Here is a 20,816-nt window from a genome sequence, read left to right on the forward strand (position 1 = left end):
ATGGAAAACTGAGCAAAAAGCAATATTCTAGTTTGCTGAGTTTTTTTCAATTAGGGCAGTGGACATTAACGGTAATAGCACATTCACGATGTAGATACCTGCAAAATAATGAACATATAATAGAATATGAAGTGCGATAAATTATAAAAAAATGCTTAATCCGTGTTATTGTTTCAATTAAGTCTCCTTGAACTGTCCAATTAATTAATTCTAAGGCCAGTTGGTACCCCTAAATCCAGCTGGAATTGAGAGCATGCCGAAATCCAGTGTCTCTAGTGTCAAGTACTGTATAAGTACAGGAACAAAACGTACAGAATTAGTTTTATTGTTTTATTTGAACGGATACGTGTGACTTCAGATCTGTGTACTTTTAGGAATAAACATTAGGCCTTCCTCTATAGTAAAACATGCTCTTAATAAAACAGGAAGAAAAACTTAAGAGTGTGAGATTCTGTTATATTGGACCAATAACAGTAAATATCCACTGATGCTATGGGTGTCTATGCATTTAAAAAGATTTGGAAAAAATATTAATTCAAACAATTGGGCAGCAATTCACGTAATATAGCAACCTGTGGTACGGTGTAATTGAGCACAGTGCATGCGGTGTAATGAATTTTATTCAGCTTTAAACTTTCCAGAAGGAAAAGACCTTGAAGATGTGTTTTTTTTTTTGTATTCTCTCTCTCTCTCATCGGCCAGAGATTTACAGACAAAAAACCCCCCCGGTGAATGTATCATCGTATTTCCGGGTTGTGGACAAGGTTTCAAAACCAAAAAAAATGAATAAATAAAATAAAAGCTACAGCGTTGAGAAAACACAACCCGCTCTCTCCTCAGCTGTGATGGTCCGGTGTTTTTGCATAACTGAGTTTTTTGTTTTGTTTCTGGGGGCCTGGTTTACACTAAGCACGTCATCGGCCGCTCATGTTTATTGAGCACAAGGCATTGAGGAACTGGCTGCCGCTGGTTCCAGCACCAGATACAAAGCCGAGCTGGAGATAAAGAGCAACACAAAGGAAGAGCGAAGCTTTGAGAGTAGACGCTTTCTGCCGAAGAAGATAGAAGGTAGTGCCAGGTAACATGCAATTTAACGGCACCTATTCGAAATCGTTTCGCCAGTTTTGACGCTTTTTTTTTTTAGCGTAACACACCAGAAAGGATGTAAACGTTTTTGAAAATAACTGAAAACGAAGAGGTCTTGAAACTGTCAGCATACAGGGGGGGCATACAACAGTTTTTGAGAATACACGTATTTCGAGCTGATTCCTTTATTCCGTATTTTTTTGTTTTTTTTACTGGGCACTGTCCCCGTGTTATTGGGTGTTGAGGTCGTAACTTAAAAAAAAAAAGGTACGGTGCCTGAACTTGAAAATAGCAGGTTGTATTTGATCAATTTACAGAAAAGTGTTTGTTATTCTATGGTCTTGGTTGGTAAGGAGCAGTGTTGGTGACATATTAATCATTTCGTTTTGACAGGCCAGTCCAGCGATTCCGAAATATAGCTGTCTTTTGCGCATCTGGTACTGTTTTTCGCTGTGCCACAGTGGCATTGTTACTGTGTAGCCCTTTACGTGGCAGCAGGGGGACAGCTGTGTGACAGGCAGAATCCGCTGACTTCCTATACCGTGAACGTGGTCAAGAGATGAAGTCAGAGAAGTTGGAGTCGCCAGTGATTTTTAAACAATGCGTATGCAGTTTTACGAGCAGAAAAAAAAAGTCATTTAAAATCTTTACAAATAAGGTACCCACTATTCCTACTGTACGTCAGATTTTTTTAAGGGCAAGGCTTCTCTTGAAATGCCCCAGGGCTCAACGAGAGGTTTCAACAGGATAGTTTTTTAAATGACGTTTTTTGTTAACAACAACAATAATAACAACAACAAAAAAGCTTTCTTGTGTGCTTTACAGCGGTTGTTCACGGGTCTACAGTTACAGCTACGGTTGTCGACTGGTTGTTTCAGTCTCAACTGAGTGTTGCGAAAAAGTAAAGAACGCATGAAGTTCACAGTCATTTTCATCAAGGTGTTCTTGAATGTTTCGGTGAACATCTTAAGGGTTTTAAAGGAAGAACGATTCCGTGCGATACACTCTTACTCCTGTTAGGCAGACATCATTACTCTGGCGAATGTAACAAACTATTAAGAGTTTAAATTACAAACGACTGGAGGCTGTTCGCTCAGTAGTTACTCGATCCAAGGATCTCATCCAGCCGTTTCTCGAAAGAAACGGGGGTATCTGCTTCAACGACGTGGCTGGGTTGCATGTCCTCTACTTCCACCACCCTTCATGTAAAGTCTTGCCTACTGTTTTCAGGTTTGAATGCATTTTCACATACTTTGCATTTGCACCCTGTGGTTTGTGTTCTACTGTTAATTCTGAAGAAAACGTTTCGGCTGACTTTGTCCTGGCCTTGAAGGATTTTGAATATTTAGGTCACCTTGTAGTCTTCACTGTTCATGACCTAAGAGATTGTGTTCCTTCAGCCTGCCTGTGTAGAACGTTCCCTTAAATTCCCAAAATGTGTCTGGTCGCTCTTTCTGGATGGATTGGATTGCAGAGCAGCATGAACTTTTCTGTAAGGAGATGTCCACATTTAAAACGTGCAAAGCGGTAACGTTTTAGGAGAATCATTGAAAAAATTGTCATCGCCTGTCTGCTCCTTTTACAGTATATACAGTATGACAGCAGTGTGGAGTACTGGTCAAGACTCCGGACAAGTTAAATAAATGTTTACCTCATCCTAAATATGGTAAATGGGTCAGATCCTGAGTGTGGTGCTGTTGATTTACCTTTGATCAAGGTACTGCACCCGGACTGTTACAGTAAATTGCCCTGATGTATAAATGGGTAATCTCCAAAGTGTTATTACAGATTCTTTTCAACTTCGACTTAAATCGTATTAACCGGTTAAATCGTACGACTGGTTACATAGTTTTAACATTTCGTATGAGCTTTAATTTTAACATTTGTGATGACTGCAGGTGTCTGACTTGGAACTTCCAAACACCTGTACATCAGACATCTGGTATCTTGAGCCTGGCAATTTCCAAGTAATTACTAAACCCTACAGTGCTGCCTGCCTTTTGTCTGTCCTTTGCATTACATGTCCTTCTATCCTGGAGTTTATAACGAAAGTTCAGGAGGGATGACAACAACCAAGTTCCATCGGTCTCATCTGTAATTATTATTTCCTACACCCGAAGAAGGTTCCACAGCCGAAACATTGCGGCTCTTTTCTTCTCTTTGCAACGTAAAATAAACCTTTACTTTTCCTTTGCATTATTTCGTAATTATTCCTGATGTCATTTCCTCACCTAAACATTATAAATACTGGACGTGATTCCCTTCTCTCCCTCACAAACATCTTCTGCATCCCCCCTCCACCCCATCTCCACCTGCTGCTGCCCCTTGGTCACCCCTCAATCTGCAGGGGGGTCCCAGTCCCCTCATCCTCTGGGCAGGAGGGTTTACTGTGACTAAAACACTTCATAAGCCTTTCTCAATATGCTTAATTCATGGGTGTTGGGTGTTGTTATTACTAGTGAAATAAGATAAGATCACTATTGGCCATATACAATTTCTTGTATTAGTAATTCGTCTTTTTGCAGCTTGCTCTCCACGAGACACACAGACGGGAGAGAGAAGCTTGGGGTCAGAGCGCAGGGTCAGCTGTTTACACGGCACCCCTGGAGCAAATAATTAAGCTGGAGGAGCTGAATGGTCCCCTCTTGTTTGTAATCTCTTATGCACTTATGTTCAGCAGTGTTTTTATTAATGTCCCTATTAGTAAATAAAAAAGAAATGGCTCTGGCTTTGTGAATGCTGCTTTTGAATAAGAACGTCAAAGATGCAAGAGGAGTATTTCACTTCTGTGCCATTGTTTGTTTCCTTTCAATTCTTGCTTTGAATATTAACATTGAGAAAATGTTTATTCCCGTTTTTTATATGAGGCTGTATTTCTTCAGGCGTGCTCTTGGCCTTCCCTTTGTAGAGGGGACTAAGCACCACCTAAGCTGGAGGAGCTGAATGGTCCCCTCTTGTTTGTAATCTCTTATGCACTTATGTTCAGCAGTGTTTTTATTAATGCTGCCAAGCGGTTTGGGTGACATACTAGACACAACACATGCGTGAACATCTTAGCAGTGAGAGGCTAGGAAGAGCTTTGCAGGAGAAACAGATCTGTCTGGAATGATGGCACAAGCCACAGCATGGATTGGAGCTTGGCAGGAATCCATTTCTTTTATGTATTTTTAATAACAAGAAGTGAGTTCCCTGCTACCAGTTTGTGTTCAGACTTGTTAAATAACTATTTCACAAACAAAGGTTGTGAAAAGGTCCCCGAGTCCTTTAAGGCACTTGCTTGAATCCATTTCTGAATTTACGTTCATGCTTTGTAGGTTGAATTTAAACTTCTGTCGATGCACCCTTAGTCTCCATTGAAGAGATAACTCTGTCGTGTTAAGTGACTTAACAGCGAGCAGATAATAAAGTCATTGTGGTCGTAGAAGTTTTTTTTTCTTTTTAAAGATCAGGTTTACCGAAATTCTCGCTTTCACTAGAAAGGTTCGGCAGTGCCCTGTTTTTTAAATAATATGTCTTGCATCAAATAAAATAATCTGGATTTATTTGAGCATTGAGGAGAAGTATGTATTAATCCATTGTTAAATCTATTCTGAAAAAGTTTTCCTTGTACTGAAGCCTAAATGAGTCCCTGTGCAAAGCTTTGCTCTGTTGTCTACATTTGGGGAGAAGACTCAGCTGAGCATCAGCACACCACTTGAGAATAATGATCCCATAATAGAGGAGAGAGTAGTATTTTATTTCATACCTTTCATACAGGAGTCTTGACAGGAGGTTGTGAAAAGCTAAAAAGCACTCTCTACCATTTGGAAGGTTTGAAACTCAGCTCCTAAAATACAATGCAATCTCTGTTACTGTAACACAATGGAACGCTTAAATGTGGTTTTGATTATAATTGTTTTCTTTCTGATTTTGTAGGCTACGCACTTAAAGCTTCATCATTATTGAACCCTGATCTTTGTTTCAGACTTTTTTTTATCAATTCCCACCTAGCAATAAAATTCTAAATAGCTCTCCAAAAATCAGTGTGAATTTTCTTAAAGGGTGTCCTTCCTAAATGAAAAATTGATGCTGTCTTTTTACCTAGCAGACGGTCTCTTCCTACGGTATGACTGAAATTAGGTCCTTTGCCTCTGGGGTATTTTCTCAAACAGGCATAGCTAATTAGAAATTACAATTACACCATATAAAAGCTTTCTTCAAGTGTGGGCAAGTATTAGAAAACAATGTGCACTGCATATGTGGTTTGCTCGTGTTTGCTAACCTTCTTTTTATACTGGCTCCTAGATATTTTGAATAAGGTTGAAATAGTTTCTGGAAACTTTTCTCAAAATGTCTTAGAGAAGAAGAAAACGTCTATGTGGAAAAGAGGATAGGCATCAGATGGAAATATTCACTTAGAATAAACATGAAAATGTAAAATTGTGGCAAAATCACTTTAATAAAAGCATTCAAAAGAACAGATCCAAGCTACAGTGTAGCACCTGGTAAGCAAATTAGATTTTTAGTCCTTGTTAATTGGTTTTAGTAAAAAATTATACTGGGATAAATGTAATTCTTGAGTCTCTCAAAGACTTCATATATAATAAGTCATGTTGAAAGGAAAATTATCTTAACAGAAAGTAATACAAGCAAGGGCCAGAGGCTATGGGAGAGACACGAACCTTGATAATTTAATGACCTTTTTACTGACTTTTAATTTGCAATAATATAATTAAAAACAAAATGTAAAAGATGTAGTAACGTCATGTGTATTATTGTGCAATGATTGTGTTCCCTTAAAAACAGAGAACAGTACACTCAGTCAGGTTGATGAATAATAAATCTCTGTTACAAGAAGGAAAACATATTTCTATGGAAAAGAAGAAAAAACATTTAGTTTGGAAATGGATCAATCTGCATTAAAATGAGAGCAGTTATATAAGGATATTGGCTCTGAGGAAAAACAACTGCCTGTGGGATACACAGTGATTTTTGTATAATAATTATTATATTCTTGTTCTAAAATTCAAATGTTAACTTTGAAGGTTACAGTGACAGTTCTTTAGAAGTCATTCGTGGGTCAGAAGTATTTTTATTTTATAGAGCTATAGAGTGTTCATATTATGATTTCTGGCTTCTTGGAGCTTTAGGTTCTGGAATATGTTCTCTGTGTTGTTGTGGTAAAGAGAGGGATTCTATTTTTGGCAAAGGTGAGTCATATGGAAGTGTGGCCGGGCTGGGGCGTTAGTTAAATATGCTTATTTCCTTTTCATTATACGTGTAGAATGAAGGGTTCTTAACATCTGTTGGCAGGTTAAGTTTTGTCTTTGAACTCTGGTAATCAAATGGAACAATCAGTGGTGCACAATCCCTGTTAGTAAGAGATACGCATCTGAAACTGCCCAAGGCTATTTAAAAAAATCAGACACTTTCAGATTTGTCAAGAAAGTTGGATGCCTTCTGCACCTGCTTGTCACATACTGTAGGCTTTTTCGTTCTGTTTCCAAAAGTACCTTTTATATATTTTTTTTAATTTGCCTTTCTTTAGATATATAGTGATGTAGTGGTCCAGTATCTACTGTATGTGATTGATATCTCCAGTAATGAATCTAATTGAGCAGCGATGTGTTTGCTGTGAACTGGAATGTCCAAACTCTGGGCAAACTGCTACATGTGTAACAGAAATACTCTTGTGCCCTTAGTGCTTTTTACATGGTCAGTAGTTTGGTTAGTTTCTCCCAGTGATGACTGGTTTTCCACACGCTTTTAGCCATATTTACTACAGTCTCTCATTAATGCTTATCTGCCATACCAAGAAAAGAAAAAAAATGTTTTTTATAAAATGTAAATATACAGTACCGTATTGCAAAAACAAATCTAACAGTGCTTGATCTTAAACACTCTTTCTTTATAACTCCACTTTCCAGCCTGAACAGCACAAATATTGATTAAAGAAAAGTCCTAATTCTCAGGCCATGGATTTGCTTAATTCAAAAAACAATTATAGAGAATGCTACCGTTCCAACTTTCTCTTTTTCCATTTTATTTTGGTTGAATAGCTTTCAACATCCCCTCTGTGGAAATGTAGTAATTAGATGGATTGTTCTGTATGTGAAATATGCACATGAATTGTTTAGTCAATTGTATTTTGAAATCCCTGCGTTTTACTGTTGGACTTGTTCTTTTTTTTTTTTTTTAAAGACTTGTTTCCCTTCATCAGAAGTGTTTTTCTCCTCTTGGTTTAACTTCTAAATGCAGAGTATGTGTTCTGTGGCACCACAGTTATGATTTTCTGAGCCGTGTGCTTTAGTACCTTTAATTGTGGCTGCCAGAGTGGCGTTGTTATGTCTGCTACAGGGCATGTATTATACCATAATCCTGAAATTATCTGTAATTCAGAAAAAAATGTAATTATCCAAACATTAAATGGGACCCTATAAGGCTCTTAGTGGTAATTTACTTTATGAAGGTTATTGAGCGTGTCTGAGAGAGACACAAAACGATAGGAACAAAATCTGAAAGAGATCATATGATAGGCTTTTGTGATTTTTGATAACATACAGTAGGCATGAAAACTGTATTTGCCTTTCTTTAGATATATAGTGATGTATAATTGTGTAATTTCACTCACTGCCCACACCTAAACAAATTACAGTTTCACTGTAAGATACACTTATATAATGCAATGCTGGGTATTAAAGGTCATCGATTTAAACTTTATATATTTCTGAAGTTTAAATCAAGCGAGGCAGGATCAGTGTGTGGGCTAACAAGTAACCTGCTGTACAGGTGTTGCGTATGTGTATGTGTACTTGTAGCACTGAGATATAACTCGCGTATGATCAGCAGTGTGGAGCAGTGGGAAAAGTTCTGTGTTTGGAATTGCAAGTTTGTGGGTTCAAACCTCAGCTTTAGCACGATAATTCACCTGTGTTGTTCCAGTAAATACCCATGTTTAGATACTGTAGGTGCAAGTGTAAGTTGCTTTAAATAAAAACATTCGAGAAATTAAAAACTGCAGAGGTAGGTATACTCTATTGAAATTCTATATGCTTTCTGTTTACTTCTAAAAAAACTTTTAATTTTACTTGGAACTTTAGGGTCTTCAGTTAATCTTTTAAAATCTTCTTTGCAGTAGTTCCAGTAAGTGTGTGGCCAAGCATGCAGATACTGGGATAATGATTATGACGTTAAATTGTAGATAAATCATGTTTATTACCGCACTAAATTCTTGAAAACACAACACTTTTTTGGCAGTTTGTGGCATTTATTGCATATTTAAATTGATTATCTCTGAAGTTGTTTTTGGGAATACATCCTGTGCTTCACATGAAGAGGTACTTTAGTTGCTACAGTGCAAATGATGTTTCCGAATCCATAACGTGTTGATGCAGAGTCATGTGTTAAAATACGGTACTAATGAAATTCAAGGCATAACTTTAGAAATATACCCAGTTGTATAAAAGGGTACCATTTTAAGTCGTTTTGACTAATAGCATTTACCAAGTTAATATGACTGATAAATGTGATATGGATAAATTTAATATCAAATGATTATTTAAAATATCTGTTCTAACAACCCTGTTCTGATTGTGTTTCTTCCCATTTAGATCCCCTAGAAGAAGAGTTTGGACGGCATGCAAAGTTGTGAAATATCTTCAGACAGCACAGATGATCCTCTTAGTAGTAGCCTACACAGAAATCGACAGCCTCGAATAGTAGTAATTGGTGCTGGTTTGGCTGGCCTTGCAGCTACTAAAACCCTCTTGGAAAACGGTTTTACAGATGTCACTGTCCTAGAGGCGTCAGATTGCATTGGAGGGAGAGTGCAAAGCGCTCAGCTCGGTAAGAGGTCTTATCAGCGTCTCCGTGTTTTTGAGTGATGCGTTTCAAACCTTCGGAGCTGTTCCTGGTTCTGTGACAAGTTTTGACTGAGGATATAGCATCGGAAGAGAGTGGTGTTAATCTGTAGGAGTGTGCAGTTAATTGTTAGGTTTTTGCGCCAGTCGCTGCAAGGGTGCGGTTTCAAATCCCAGGTGAGACAGTGCGGTTGTACCCATAAGCAAACGGCACCCTTTCCAGTGCATTCAGGACCTTACTGGCAATCGTTTAAATGAGTAGAATGCAAAATGAATAATGTTACAATAATGTGTAAGTCTCTAGGCTTTAAATGGCACGATCATAACTGCTGCAGTGTGGTTATGGTTCTGGACTGGTAAGTGGAAGGTTGTGGGTTCAAATTCCAGGTGAGGCACAGCAGTTGTACCTGTAAGAAAGGTACTTCATTCAGATTACTCCAGTAAAATGCCCAGCTGTATGAATGAGTGTGAACGTAAGTTGCTTTGGATAAAAGTATGGGACAACTGAGTAAAACTTGGGTAATATAGGAAAGGTTACAAATGAGAGTCTGACGTTGGATCCATGTTGTTAGGATGAAATATGAATCTATTAAAAAGAATTGTGTCTGGGAATCATTATTATTATTATTTTATTAGTAGTAGTAGAGTGGCTTTCAATGAAGGTCATTGTAATAGATTCCTAATATTTTTCCTTCAACATTGTACTGTCAGATAACTCTCAGCCTGGAGGAAAACTGATTAAAACGGGTTAATATTCTGATAAACCTCCAGGGATTGGTAATGGGAAAACCCTCTGAAGGTCTAAGTCGACGTTGTCTGCATATAATACCTCCTTGATTGCTTATATGATGTGAAATCATGGCCGATTTATAAAAAATGCATGTGCAGTAACTGAGAGAACAGACTATACTGTTGTGTTCAGATGGTGGAAGTTAATACAGGGGTGCTGTGGTTTTGAGTGAAGATTTGCCTTATAATGTAGGATCAATTCCATATCTATTTAAATGCTCAATAATTCAATAGTATGTAAGATTATAGCTGCATCTCCTTTTTTGGAAACATTTACCTTATCCATTTTATCCTTTATTGAAGATAAGCAGTAGCCCTGATCTGCAGTTGAGTTTCTTAAAAAAAACGGGAAAAGTTTTCCGTTGTCAACTGGCAAGTTGCTTATTGTTGCCATTATCATTGAGCGGTTAGATAGGAAAACTTGGGTTTCTTGCAGTGATTTTTGAAGATTTATCATCCTGTATCAAGTGAGTTACGAATGTTTTTTCTAGGAGAAATATTCAGAAATAATTTAAAAAACCTCCACATCTCAGTGTATACATGTAATGCCCTATTAATATGAAAATCATTGTAGGGTAAACATCAGGTTAAATTCAATTACAGTGCAGGAATGATGAAACCTAATGATCATTCTGTATTTCACTATTAATGTCATGAAGGGCCCAGTTAAATTAGAATAATACTTACAAACAAGAAAAGACCATTCTCCCCTTCTAACTCATTTTAGAGCTCAGGTTACCAATATTGTAATCTGCACTGCAAAGGTTGTGGTTTAGGTTCTGGCTAAATTAAAATAGGCAAAATGCTGATGATTCTCTCTTCAGTGCTCCTGTAACTCAAGAAGTTACAGTATTGCTCCTTGAGTTGCTGTATTGCTGTGAAGTTATTGAAACAGAGTGAGTAGGGAAAGGTGTCTGAACAGTGATGGTCATCTACAAAATAGGCATTGTGGTTGAGAACAGATCAACATCTGGTCTTTTGAAAAGCTTGGATAGAGTTTTTTTAATTAAATGCTCTTTTTTTCAGCAGCAGCTTCGACAGTCCGTAGTGTTTTCAAAAGCCTGTTTAAGCCGATGTACTGAAACAGTAGGGAGGATGCGTCGATGCCAAGTACAATTCTACCTTGAACCTTTGTTTTTCTATTCAGTCGCCACCTGTTTGTGGTTATGCTGTAAACGGATCTTAGAGAATTCTCTAATTGAGAAGTTCAAGCTGGCTGCGAGTGTTATTCGTGAGCGAGGTGCGAAGACACAATTACTGTGCTAATGGAACCGGGCTCAGTAGAGCTGAGCATGTCACAGAAGTGTATGTAAATGAATCCTTGCAGGGGCAGAGCAGAGCTGCACCTGTTGGTGAGGTGACTCGGAATTCATAAGCTGGGGAGAAGAAGGAGGAGTTTAGAGAGAGAGATGGCCTGAGCATATTACAGAACCAAAACAGACCCTTTAAAAAGGCCAACTTTACCTGTATGTTGGATCTCTAGTGTATCATGGTCTCACAGGAGAATTCTCCTGCAGCACCGGACCTAGTCACTTTGTGTAGTGGGGTTCGCTGCTGTCAAGAGGGCACTGCTATGGGGCTCTGAGCCCGTGAGTGACTATGATCGATTCCCAGCAGGGGCAGAGTGGAGCTGTACATGTCACGGTCACACAGATTGCCTCTTGGGAATTACATTTAATCTTTTCAGAATATATGCAGTGCCAAGGAGAAGTATGTATTTATATAACTATGTGTGATACTGTTTTACAACTAAAGTACTGTCATTAAGAACAAGGGGATCTATGTCCAAGAGATCTGTCTGTCTTGTTCTAGTGTGAAATGACCCTAATATGACCCTAAAATGACCCTCCTGTGGCTAAGGACCTGTGCCTGTTGCTGGAAGGTTGCCAGTTCAAATCCTGCTTCCGGCAGAGGAATCCTACTCCGCTGGGCCCCTGAGCAAGGCCCTTAACCCCAACTGCTCCAGGGGCACCGTACAATGGCTGACCCTGCACTCTGACCCCTGTCTGTGTGTCAGTGTCTCATGCGAAAAGACGAATTCCTAATGCAAGACATTGTATATGGCTAATAAAGTGATCTGTATGTTTTACCTATTTTTTTTTTTTAGTGTTGAGAATGTTGAAGAAGTCTTTTGGCTCTTGCATATAATTATATGTAATTGTATGATAATTCATGAGGTGTTGATAGAGCCCTTTACATGTCATGTACTGTACAAGAAGCAGCTTGTATTTAGGTAAAAGCTGTATCTCTGAATAGCTCTAGGTTTGTTTTTCTGTAAATGTGTTTTGTGATAATTAAGAATTGATTTCCTGAAATTATTTAATTCTAGGTAAAACCTTGTGGTACTGTCGGACAAGGCATGTTTTCTTTTACTTATAAAGTGCATTAATGCTGGTGAACTGGTGTTGAGATAACATTCATGTCCAGGTCTTAAAATCAACAGCATTATGTGATGTCATCGTGATGCACTGAAAATTATCAATGTAACAACCGATAGCACTGCTGTTTGCATGAGCTGTAATTGTGGTGTTTTTATGCCATTGGTAAAAGAAGAAATAAATATTGTATACTATAATTTCACATTTACTGTTTGTAATGTTTATTAAATATCTTACGTAAGAAGACAGTGCAACTTATGAAATTTAATGCTGAGAAGTTCATCTGACATATTAATAGTAGTGATGAAATATCATGATTGAAGCTATTTTTTTTTCCTCTTTGATAGTTTGTAAAAGGTGTAAAATGTTGCTTTATGTGGAATTTCCTTCTTGCTTAAATACCAGGTAATATTTCAGTGAATGCCAACAAAACCCCTTTTAAATTGATTATCTTCTTGTTGTGCATAGTTGTTAGTTTTCGTGACTATTTTAACAGCTTTGGTTTAGTTCTTTATCTTTTATGCTTATGTGGAAGCAACAGTTTTATTTTGTTTTGACAGTTACTCATAGCAGGAAGCTGTAGTTGTGTTTAGATTCAATATAAATGTTTTCACTTAGGAGACTCTGAGAGTGGACTTACTTATCAAAGTTTGTATAGAAATCTGGTTGCTCAATTGTGAGGCAATCTCTCTTCAGCACTCAGACACAGAGCCCTATTTTCAAAGCACTTGGGTGCTTAAATCCACATTTCTTCCCATAAGGAGTTAAGCACCTGCATGCTTTGAATATAGGGCCTTATATTCAGAGGCTGTAAGAGAGGTAAAGATTGCGATCGATGTGGAAAGATGAACTGCATTTCTTTAAATTAGAGGGTCAAGATCAGGTGGGTTTCTTCAGTGGTTCATTCATTGGTGGTACAGCTTTTTGCATTTTTCTGCAAAGATTGGATGAATTGGTATGACCTGATGCCTCTTACTACCTTTGGTGTGCATTTTCCAAGACTACAGCAGACAGTGGCCACATACTGTACACTAGATGTTCAATCTGCTAATAGAATTTGGAAAATTTAAAGACCTTTTTATTTCTTTATTTTTCCTTATTTAATCAGGACAAGCGACCTTGGAACTTGGAGCTACTTGGATTCATGGTGCCAATGGCAATCCAGTCTTTCATCTGGCAGAAGACAATGGCCTCCTTGAGCACACCACTGATGGGGAGCGCAGTGTGGGCCGCATCAGCCTTTACACCAAGAATGGTGTGGCTCACTACCAAACCAACAATGGCAAGAGGATCCCCAAAGACCTTGTTGAGGAATTCAGCGATTTATACAACGAGGTGGGAGTTCATTGCTGAGTCCGGAATCAGGGAGGGGGATGGGGCATGGGTTATATTCTTTGATGCTTAGAAATTCCTGTGTATGCACGTCAGATTACAACCTTTTTCCTTTTGTTACAATGTCAAGAGTTCTTCTTCCCCCCTGACTTTATTTCCATGTGGCTTTGGAATTGGAGGTTTTGCATGTAAGACATTCATGCACATTGAAACAGGGTCATTTAATTGACTTTAAAGACCCAAAAGCACCAAAAGTGTCATCAGTTGCGTGGTGAGACTTGGCTTGTGTGGGATGAGGAAAGGATCCTGTTGAACTCTGCAGCTCTTGTTCTGTAACTGTTGCACCATGACATGAAAAAGGTAGCTATTCAAAAAGAATTTAAAAATGAAGCTGTACCTACAATATATTCAGCTCTATATCCTGTGATATCCTGGTTTCGTTTCAAAATAGGAACCCACGCAGATGAAAGAGTTTGAGTGCGGTCTCTTTTTGATAAAGTAATCAGGTTAAGTAAAGGGCTGTCATCAGTATATCAGTCTTAGGTTGGTGTGGTGAAGCGGACAAGTCTGTGGAATCAACACTGATTCCTGTCCCAGCTGCAGACACTGCTGTTGTACCTTGAGAGGGGTGCTTTGACCCACTTGCTCCAGTTCATTCAGCGCTGTAAATGGGAAATAGCAATGCGGGGTGTCATACTTGTGATGGACCAGCGTCCCATCTAGAGGGGTGGGAGAGTCAGGTGTTTATTATTGTGCTTAATGACCCAGAAACCAGGACAAGCTCTGGCCTGATGAGCCAGTGTGGCTTGGATGAGGAAATTATCCCTGTGGCTCTTATGGAAGGTCGCTGCGTCAGCATGTGTAGGCTACAAAGAAACAAGTAAAGGTTTATTCCACGCTGAAAAGAAATGTAGTGCCGAAGCACAGTGCTTCGGCTGTGGCTGTTTCACTAGTAGAAGGCTTCGCGGCCAAAATGTTGTTCTTCAATTCTTCTCTTTTCAGCATGGAATAAACCTTTACTTGTTCCTTAAAAATGAAGCCAGGTTGGTGTAAGGGAGCAGCTGGATCCGAGGTGTTGATACTGGGTCAGCCCACTAGAGGGCGGTGTAGAGAGAGCTAAATAAAGGTCTGACATTTTGATGAGTTTATTAGAGAAATTGACTTCAGCTGTCTGCAAACTAATGTCTATATAGAAAAACTGTCTGCAAACTGACTTCTTTACATACAACAGAGATGGTCTATTCCGGCTTCGGGGTAGAGTGGTGAAGTTTCGTCATGAGTCGGTGCTGAAAACCACGGGTTCAGTCTCGTGGTAAGACTTTAATAATATACCATCACACCTACTGCCGCTGTGTCAGTGGTGCTAGTTTTGCATGTTAGAGAAGCATTCCTGGCCAAATAGGATCAGCCAGATGGCTTAGGTTCTGATTAACAGGGGGAAAGGGAAGGCAAAAAGGTTATGGATCTAGTTCTGAGCTCCACCGTATCTGACAGGGGGTTTATGAGCACTGGTTCTCCATTCCATGCTACTGGGTTAGGAGGATCTGCTGCAGTGGGTTATCATTTTCTTGCTGGTGATCCTCAAAGCAGTTTTTATTAAGAAAACCTTTTATCGTTCACAGTGAGCTGAAGGAGTTTAATATTGTTTGATGTTACATGGGGTCGTTAGCGAATGTCGGTTTCAATCTGATATATGCACAGTATAAAAAAACCTTTAGAGTGCTTCCCTTAAGAAGGTGTGTTTAAAAGCAGTATTCAGTTTCAATTCAGTTCAGTTTTATTTGTATAGCGCTTTTTGCGATGGACATTGTTACAAAGCAGCTTTTCAGATTTCCGGGCCTTAACCCCCAGTGAGCAAGCCCAAGGCGACAGTGGCAAGGAAAAACTCCCCCAGACTAAAGGAGGAAGAAGCCCTGAGAGGAACTCCTCTGGCTGGAAACCGGGTTAAATTAGAATGAACTCATACGAGAGCCATCTGTATTCAATACATGGTGGGAAAAGCACAGTCATGTATGGAAATGTCCAACAGTGTTCCGAATGGTCAGTTGGTTTCCTTCAGCGGAGATTTCTTTGGGAAGGGCTTTGTAGAGGATCGGCTGTTGATTTCACGACCGGTAAAAGGAGCTGGATTCTGGACCTGGGCCTCCGAACAGTCCAGCCTCAGAATGGGTGGATAGAAAAGAGATAACACAGTATTAGTGAATGGCAGTGAAATTAAAATTGGTCATTTGCATGTCTTGCTACTCCTAAGTATTTGTCTGAAAGCTTGACTAAACAAATGTGTGTTTGGCCTAGATTTGAGCATTGAGATCTGAATCTGAATCCCGCACATCCTTGGGGGAGGCTATTCCAGAGTTGGGGAGCTCTATAAGAAAATGCTCTGTTGCCAGCTGTGACTTTTTTAATTTGAGGAACAACTAGGTAACCTGCTCCTTGTGACCGAAGTGTAAGAGAAGAAATATAAGGGACTAAAAGATCACTCAAGTATTGTGGGCCAAGACCATGCAGAGCTTTATAAGTGAGCAACGACAGTTTATGATCTGTGCGGAGTTAGCCTGCCTCGTTCCTTCATGGCACAAAGTCCGCAGCGAATGGGGGACAAAGGTGTTGTCTTAAATGAACGTCTCGGTGTAGGTTTGTTAGCAGAAAGAGGTGAAGGACTGTTTATCAAGACAGCTGCATCCCTCTTTGTCTTGACTCAGTCGTGCCCCGCCAAGCTGGACGTGCACCAGATTCTGAGAGAAATCACGCAGCTGCCATTGTCTGCTTTTCTCATCTCCTTACTCCGTGGTTATGTGCTAGAATTAATTACCCCCGACATTCCCAAGAAATCCTTCAGTGGCCTGAAAACAACACCTTTGCGTGTCTGTGTTTTATTCTGTGGCTGATTTTTTTGTTGTTGTAGTGGAAACATTGCCAGTTAGCATGTTGTTATTTACACAGCACGTCCGAGTGTCTGTCACGGGAGAGGAACTACAGTGAGCTGCTGAGGCAGCGCAGTCAGAAGTCCGTGTTCGAAAACCGTTTTTCATGTGAGAGCAATGATGACTGGCATGCCTAACCTGCCCATCCGGCCCTATAAGACCGGTTCCTCATTGAACGAAATTGAATGGATTGTAGGTTGTATTTTAGCTCTGCACTCTGGTGAGGTTTTCTAACAGCGGGCAAAAAAAATAAATAAAGCAACCACGTTCTCATCCCTGTCACGGCTGATCCGAAATGTTTGCAGCGGCGTTTGAGTTTCCCGTCGGAAACACCCGTCCTGTTGTTTTTATTTCCTACCCTGCAGGTCTACGAGCTGACTCAGGAGTTTTTCCAGAGTGGAAAACCCGTTGGTGCCGAAAGCCAGAACAGCGTTGGAATATTCACACGTGACGTGGTGCGCAAGAGAATCATGGTCGATCCGGAGGACTCGGAGAGCACAAAGAAGCTTAAATTGTCCATGCTGCAGCAGTACTTAAAGGTGAGCACAACTTGCTCCTTCGCAGGCTGAAGTAGTCCTCATGAGGATCCCGAAAAGGGCCTGACGAAGTGAGCCCCAGGCTTCGGAGACCAGGGTGCAGCTAGGCGGCTGCTAGCCTAAACTGATCCAAGATACAGCCTGTTTCCTTTTTGTGACCCTTAACGAGGTGTTAAAAGCTTAAAAAGATGATCTCCTTTTAACAAATTCTATATCAATGGTTCCTAACCCTGGTCCTGGTGATCCCCCCACACACCTGCAGATTCGTTCCATCCAACCTTCATTAGGTCATTGAAGCCGTACTTGATCTAAGAAGTTTATTCATTGGGATATGTGCATTGTGTTCCAATTGACAAGTTTGGGATTTCCAACATGTTTCAGAGCTGGGAACAAACAGTCCAGATTGATCTGATCATTAAGTGATGGAGGGGTTTGATTGTGTAACGGAGGGCTCAACGGTAACAAAAGCCAAAGTTGTGTTCGTCACCAAGATCAGGATTGGAAACCACTGCTCTATATGATCCTGTCCATGTTGTAATATGAGTCATTGAAGCTTTGAAATAACTTTTTTTTTTGTTTAGACCTAGTGCTGCCTTTTTGGCTCTAGATTTAAAGAAAGATTTATACTGTAGTTACGCAAGAACATGTACGTGTGCCTAAGCATCCATACACCCAAATTGTTCTGTTAATAGAGAAGCTCAATTTCTGTTTATGTCTTTTTATTTTTGAGAACTGTAGTTATAATTGTAATTATAATTATAGTTTCAGTTATTCTGTATCTCAACAAATTCCTTCAAAGCTTAATGTACAGTACTTAACCCCCCTTACATGTAGACCAATATTCAACAAATGTGTGCATTTGTAATTTAAGAGAAAAAGTTAATTTTTCCATGATGTACATTTCATTTATTTATTCAATCCAACCATTGATTGTTGGTAAGTTTAGAAACAGCCACTTACTTGTTTTAGTCTTTTTACCAGCAGATAAGAGAATTACACAAAGATATTTGTCAGTACTACTTATATGAAAATCCAACTTGCCAAAATATAGAACCTCAAATGTAAAGGGTAAATTGCTTTCAAATATGTTCTCTAAGGCCCCATGTAAATCCACCAGAAAGGCCTTATTTTAGTGTAATTACTTGCACTGCAATTACGGTTACTGTTTAATACCATTATGTTTTCTTAATAATGGTGTAAATCAACACAGAAACTGAAAAAAGAGTTTTTGTACAATAGTAAATCTCCTTCGAGTCTCAGGCTTAGCAAAGGGAAAATGATAGCGCCTGTGTTGTAGGTTGTTCCTGTACTGCCCTGAAGGAATCATATCTGAAACTAACAGTTGCTTTAGTGAAGTGAGACGTGTGGTATTGTTGAGAAGCCACAATGAAAAGATTGCTTATTTCTGGCACTGATGGGCATTGGTTCTTTTTACTTTGCTTTATTTGTGATACACAAATCCCGCAGTAAGATAACATCATGTGAATATAGACATTGGTACTCCTAAAAATACAATGGTATTGTTAATCTCATGCAAGAAATGAATTAACAATACATTGTCTGTAATGATGCATGGCTTTAATTTTCACTTTTTAACTTGCCTATAACCAGTACTATTCAGCCAGAAATACATTTTAATTTTTAAACTCTTGCCATTAAAGTGATTTTATCTACATATTGTAAAAATCTGGCACCTTCCTTTGTACTCTTTGAACCTTGGAAAACAATGCGTACCAAAGTTGAAAAAAACGCATCTTGAGTTACATTACTGCTTGTTTTTTTAATACACATGAAAGAGCAACACCTTGGTCTAACGTAAGCAAAACTAACAAAAAGTAGGTTAGTAACAGATGAAGAAGTGCTTCAATACCAAAGAACATATTCAGAAATGTTCAGAGTATGCAGAGGAAATTCTGCTTAGACCATCAGCTTTGTTGAGGGAGTTTTCTTGTGTTGCTCAAGCCAAATGAAAAGTGCCCCTTTTTTCTGTAGGTTTCCTATTGAAGCAGTTTGTTTTCCTGGAGGAGAGTAGGTGGAAAATTACCCCTTTTCCACTTGAGGTCATGGAAATGAAAGGAAACGTTGCAGGCGCTCATATGCTCATTAACCACACAGTTCTGCAGTTTTCACTGGAAAATGGGAAAGTACACACGAGAGAATCACACCTGGAAATACCCGATCTAATATAGGGTAGTAGGAGATTTAATTACGCTTTGAACTGGGAAACTGTTTTGCCTGACGAGTTAATAAGACATTTTACTGCGCTGCCTCAAATTATCTTTGAAATTTCTTTGGTGGGGTGGCGTATATTGTCATTATTTCATATCATAAAGTTTCATGACCTTTTGAAAAAATAAATATTTCCTTAACCTGAAGGTATAAAGTGAACTTGCTCAACCCATGTTTAATTCACTATGGCTAAAAACGAGCAAAACAGGACTATCAAGATCCGTTACATCCCTCCCACACATACTGCAGAGGCTGTATTAGGACAAACCCGTTTATAATTTCATATGAAATGTGGAATTCCATGTAAAAATGTTTGAGGATTTTCCATGTTTTGTGCCTTTTTTTTTTGCAAGCGCTTTAAAATGATCCAGTCTTTCTCAGCCACAGACGGATTCTCTCTTTCTTTTCTCATAGACGTCCATGCTCATAGCTACTTCTTGTGCCAGGATATTAAACTCCACCAATATTAAACTCCACCAATGTCATAATTAAGAAGCAAATTCAAACAAAACGGAACCTGATGAATGACATGTCTAGTCAAAGTTACTAATTTGAGACGGACGATACATTTACAAAATAAATTAAAAGGTAAATTTCATAAGGTAACCTCATTTAATAAGTTATAAGAAACATTAATGAGAAATAGTTATAAAAAATTTGCTTAAAGGTTTTTATCGCAGGTTGATGTGAGTGTATTTAGAGCTTTGTGTTGCATCGTAGGTCTTGCCATCTTTAGACTTAGCTAAGCAGAGCCCAGGGAACGTTAACTAAATCCATATTGGGTTGCTGAAGAGTATGGGTGCATCATTGTGTCCTCGCAATTCACAATTTGCTAGCATGTTTGTCTCTGACATGTTTGTCAGAATGACATGCCTGTATGTGACTCAGTGTTGTGTTGTGCAAAGAAATGCTAAATAAAAAACCTCTGTGATCTTCTAGGTTACCACAGTCTCAGTTCTTACATGTCTTGTGGAAAAAGAAAGAAAAAGAAACTAAGAGACAGAATTAGACAAATTGCAGGGGCAGGAGAGTTGGTTGAGAGGGGAGGGAGTGAATACATTTATTTACTTTCAGTTATTCCTGTGCTGTCATGAAAAAAATGAACTCTAATACAGGGTAAGCAGTAGTATCATAACGATGATCTCATGTGTTTGTTTGCATATGCAATAACTGTATGTAAAACAATACTTTTTAAGTTTCCAGTACTGATTTTCATAAAAATTATTACTAACCACTTGCCATGGTTAATTATTACGTATCATTCACCGTGGTGAACACCTATTGCTGAAATAGTGAACAGTAATAACAGATATTAAACAGCAGAAATGCTTGTTTTGCAAACTACGGAGAAGTAATGTTTCCCCTAAAAGGTGTTATTTCCTGTATTTACAAATTCACCAACCGCAGAAACTCCAGCAGACCTAACCCTTAGAAATACCGAATTTTAACTGTATTTGGCTCTGCCAGAAGACAAAAGCCGCTCTGCAAGCCTGGCTCCAGTGCCTTATTGGGTTAATAACAAAAGAGCAGGCTTGACTCTTTCAGTTTTTGTATCACTTACGTTTGCCACATCAGTTCTTGTATCTAGTTTGTCTTTCCATTCCTTTTGCTGTGGCCTGAAATGGCAAAATGTCACTTAACGGGATTTGGAGAGATGTTCTTGATCAAAGAAAATAAAGCCACAGCAGCCTCCAGGTTCTGGGA

At 39.0% G+C, this 20,816-nt stretch overlaps 1 protein-coding gene across 2 annotated transcripts in view; it reads left to right on the top strand.

The window, feature by feature from the left end:
* The first annotated feature begins 959 nt into the window (after nt 1-959).
* The window catches only part of smox (spermine oxidase), a 30,667-nt gene continuing 10,810 nt past the window's right edge, over nt 960-20,816 (top strand). The window contains exons 1-4 of one of the 2 annotated variants that reach the window (XM_015343925.2): nt 960-1,068; nt 8,676-8,910; nt 13,200-13,426; nt 16,713-16,886. In XM_015343925.2, the coding sequence (XP_015199411.2) occupies nt 8,703-8,910; nt 13,200-13,426; nt 16,713-16,886 (609 nt within the window). In that variant the 5' untranslated portion in view covers nt 960-1,068; nt 8,676-8,702. Of the gene's footprint in view, nt 1,079-8,675; nt 8,911-13,199; nt 13,427-16,712; nt 16,887-20,816 lie in introns of both variants that reach the window. The other variant, XM_006629151.3, reaches the window with a different exon arrangement.

The sequence above is a fragment of the Lepisosteus oculatus genome, chromosome 1, assembly GCF_040954835.1.
Source record: "Lepisosteus oculatus isolate fLepOcu1 chromosome 1, fLepOcu1.hap2, whole genome shotgun sequence".
NCBI classification, from domain to species: domain Eukaryota; kingdom Metazoa; phylum Chordata; class Actinopteri; order Semionotiformes; family Lepisosteidae; genus Lepisosteus; species Lepisosteus oculatus.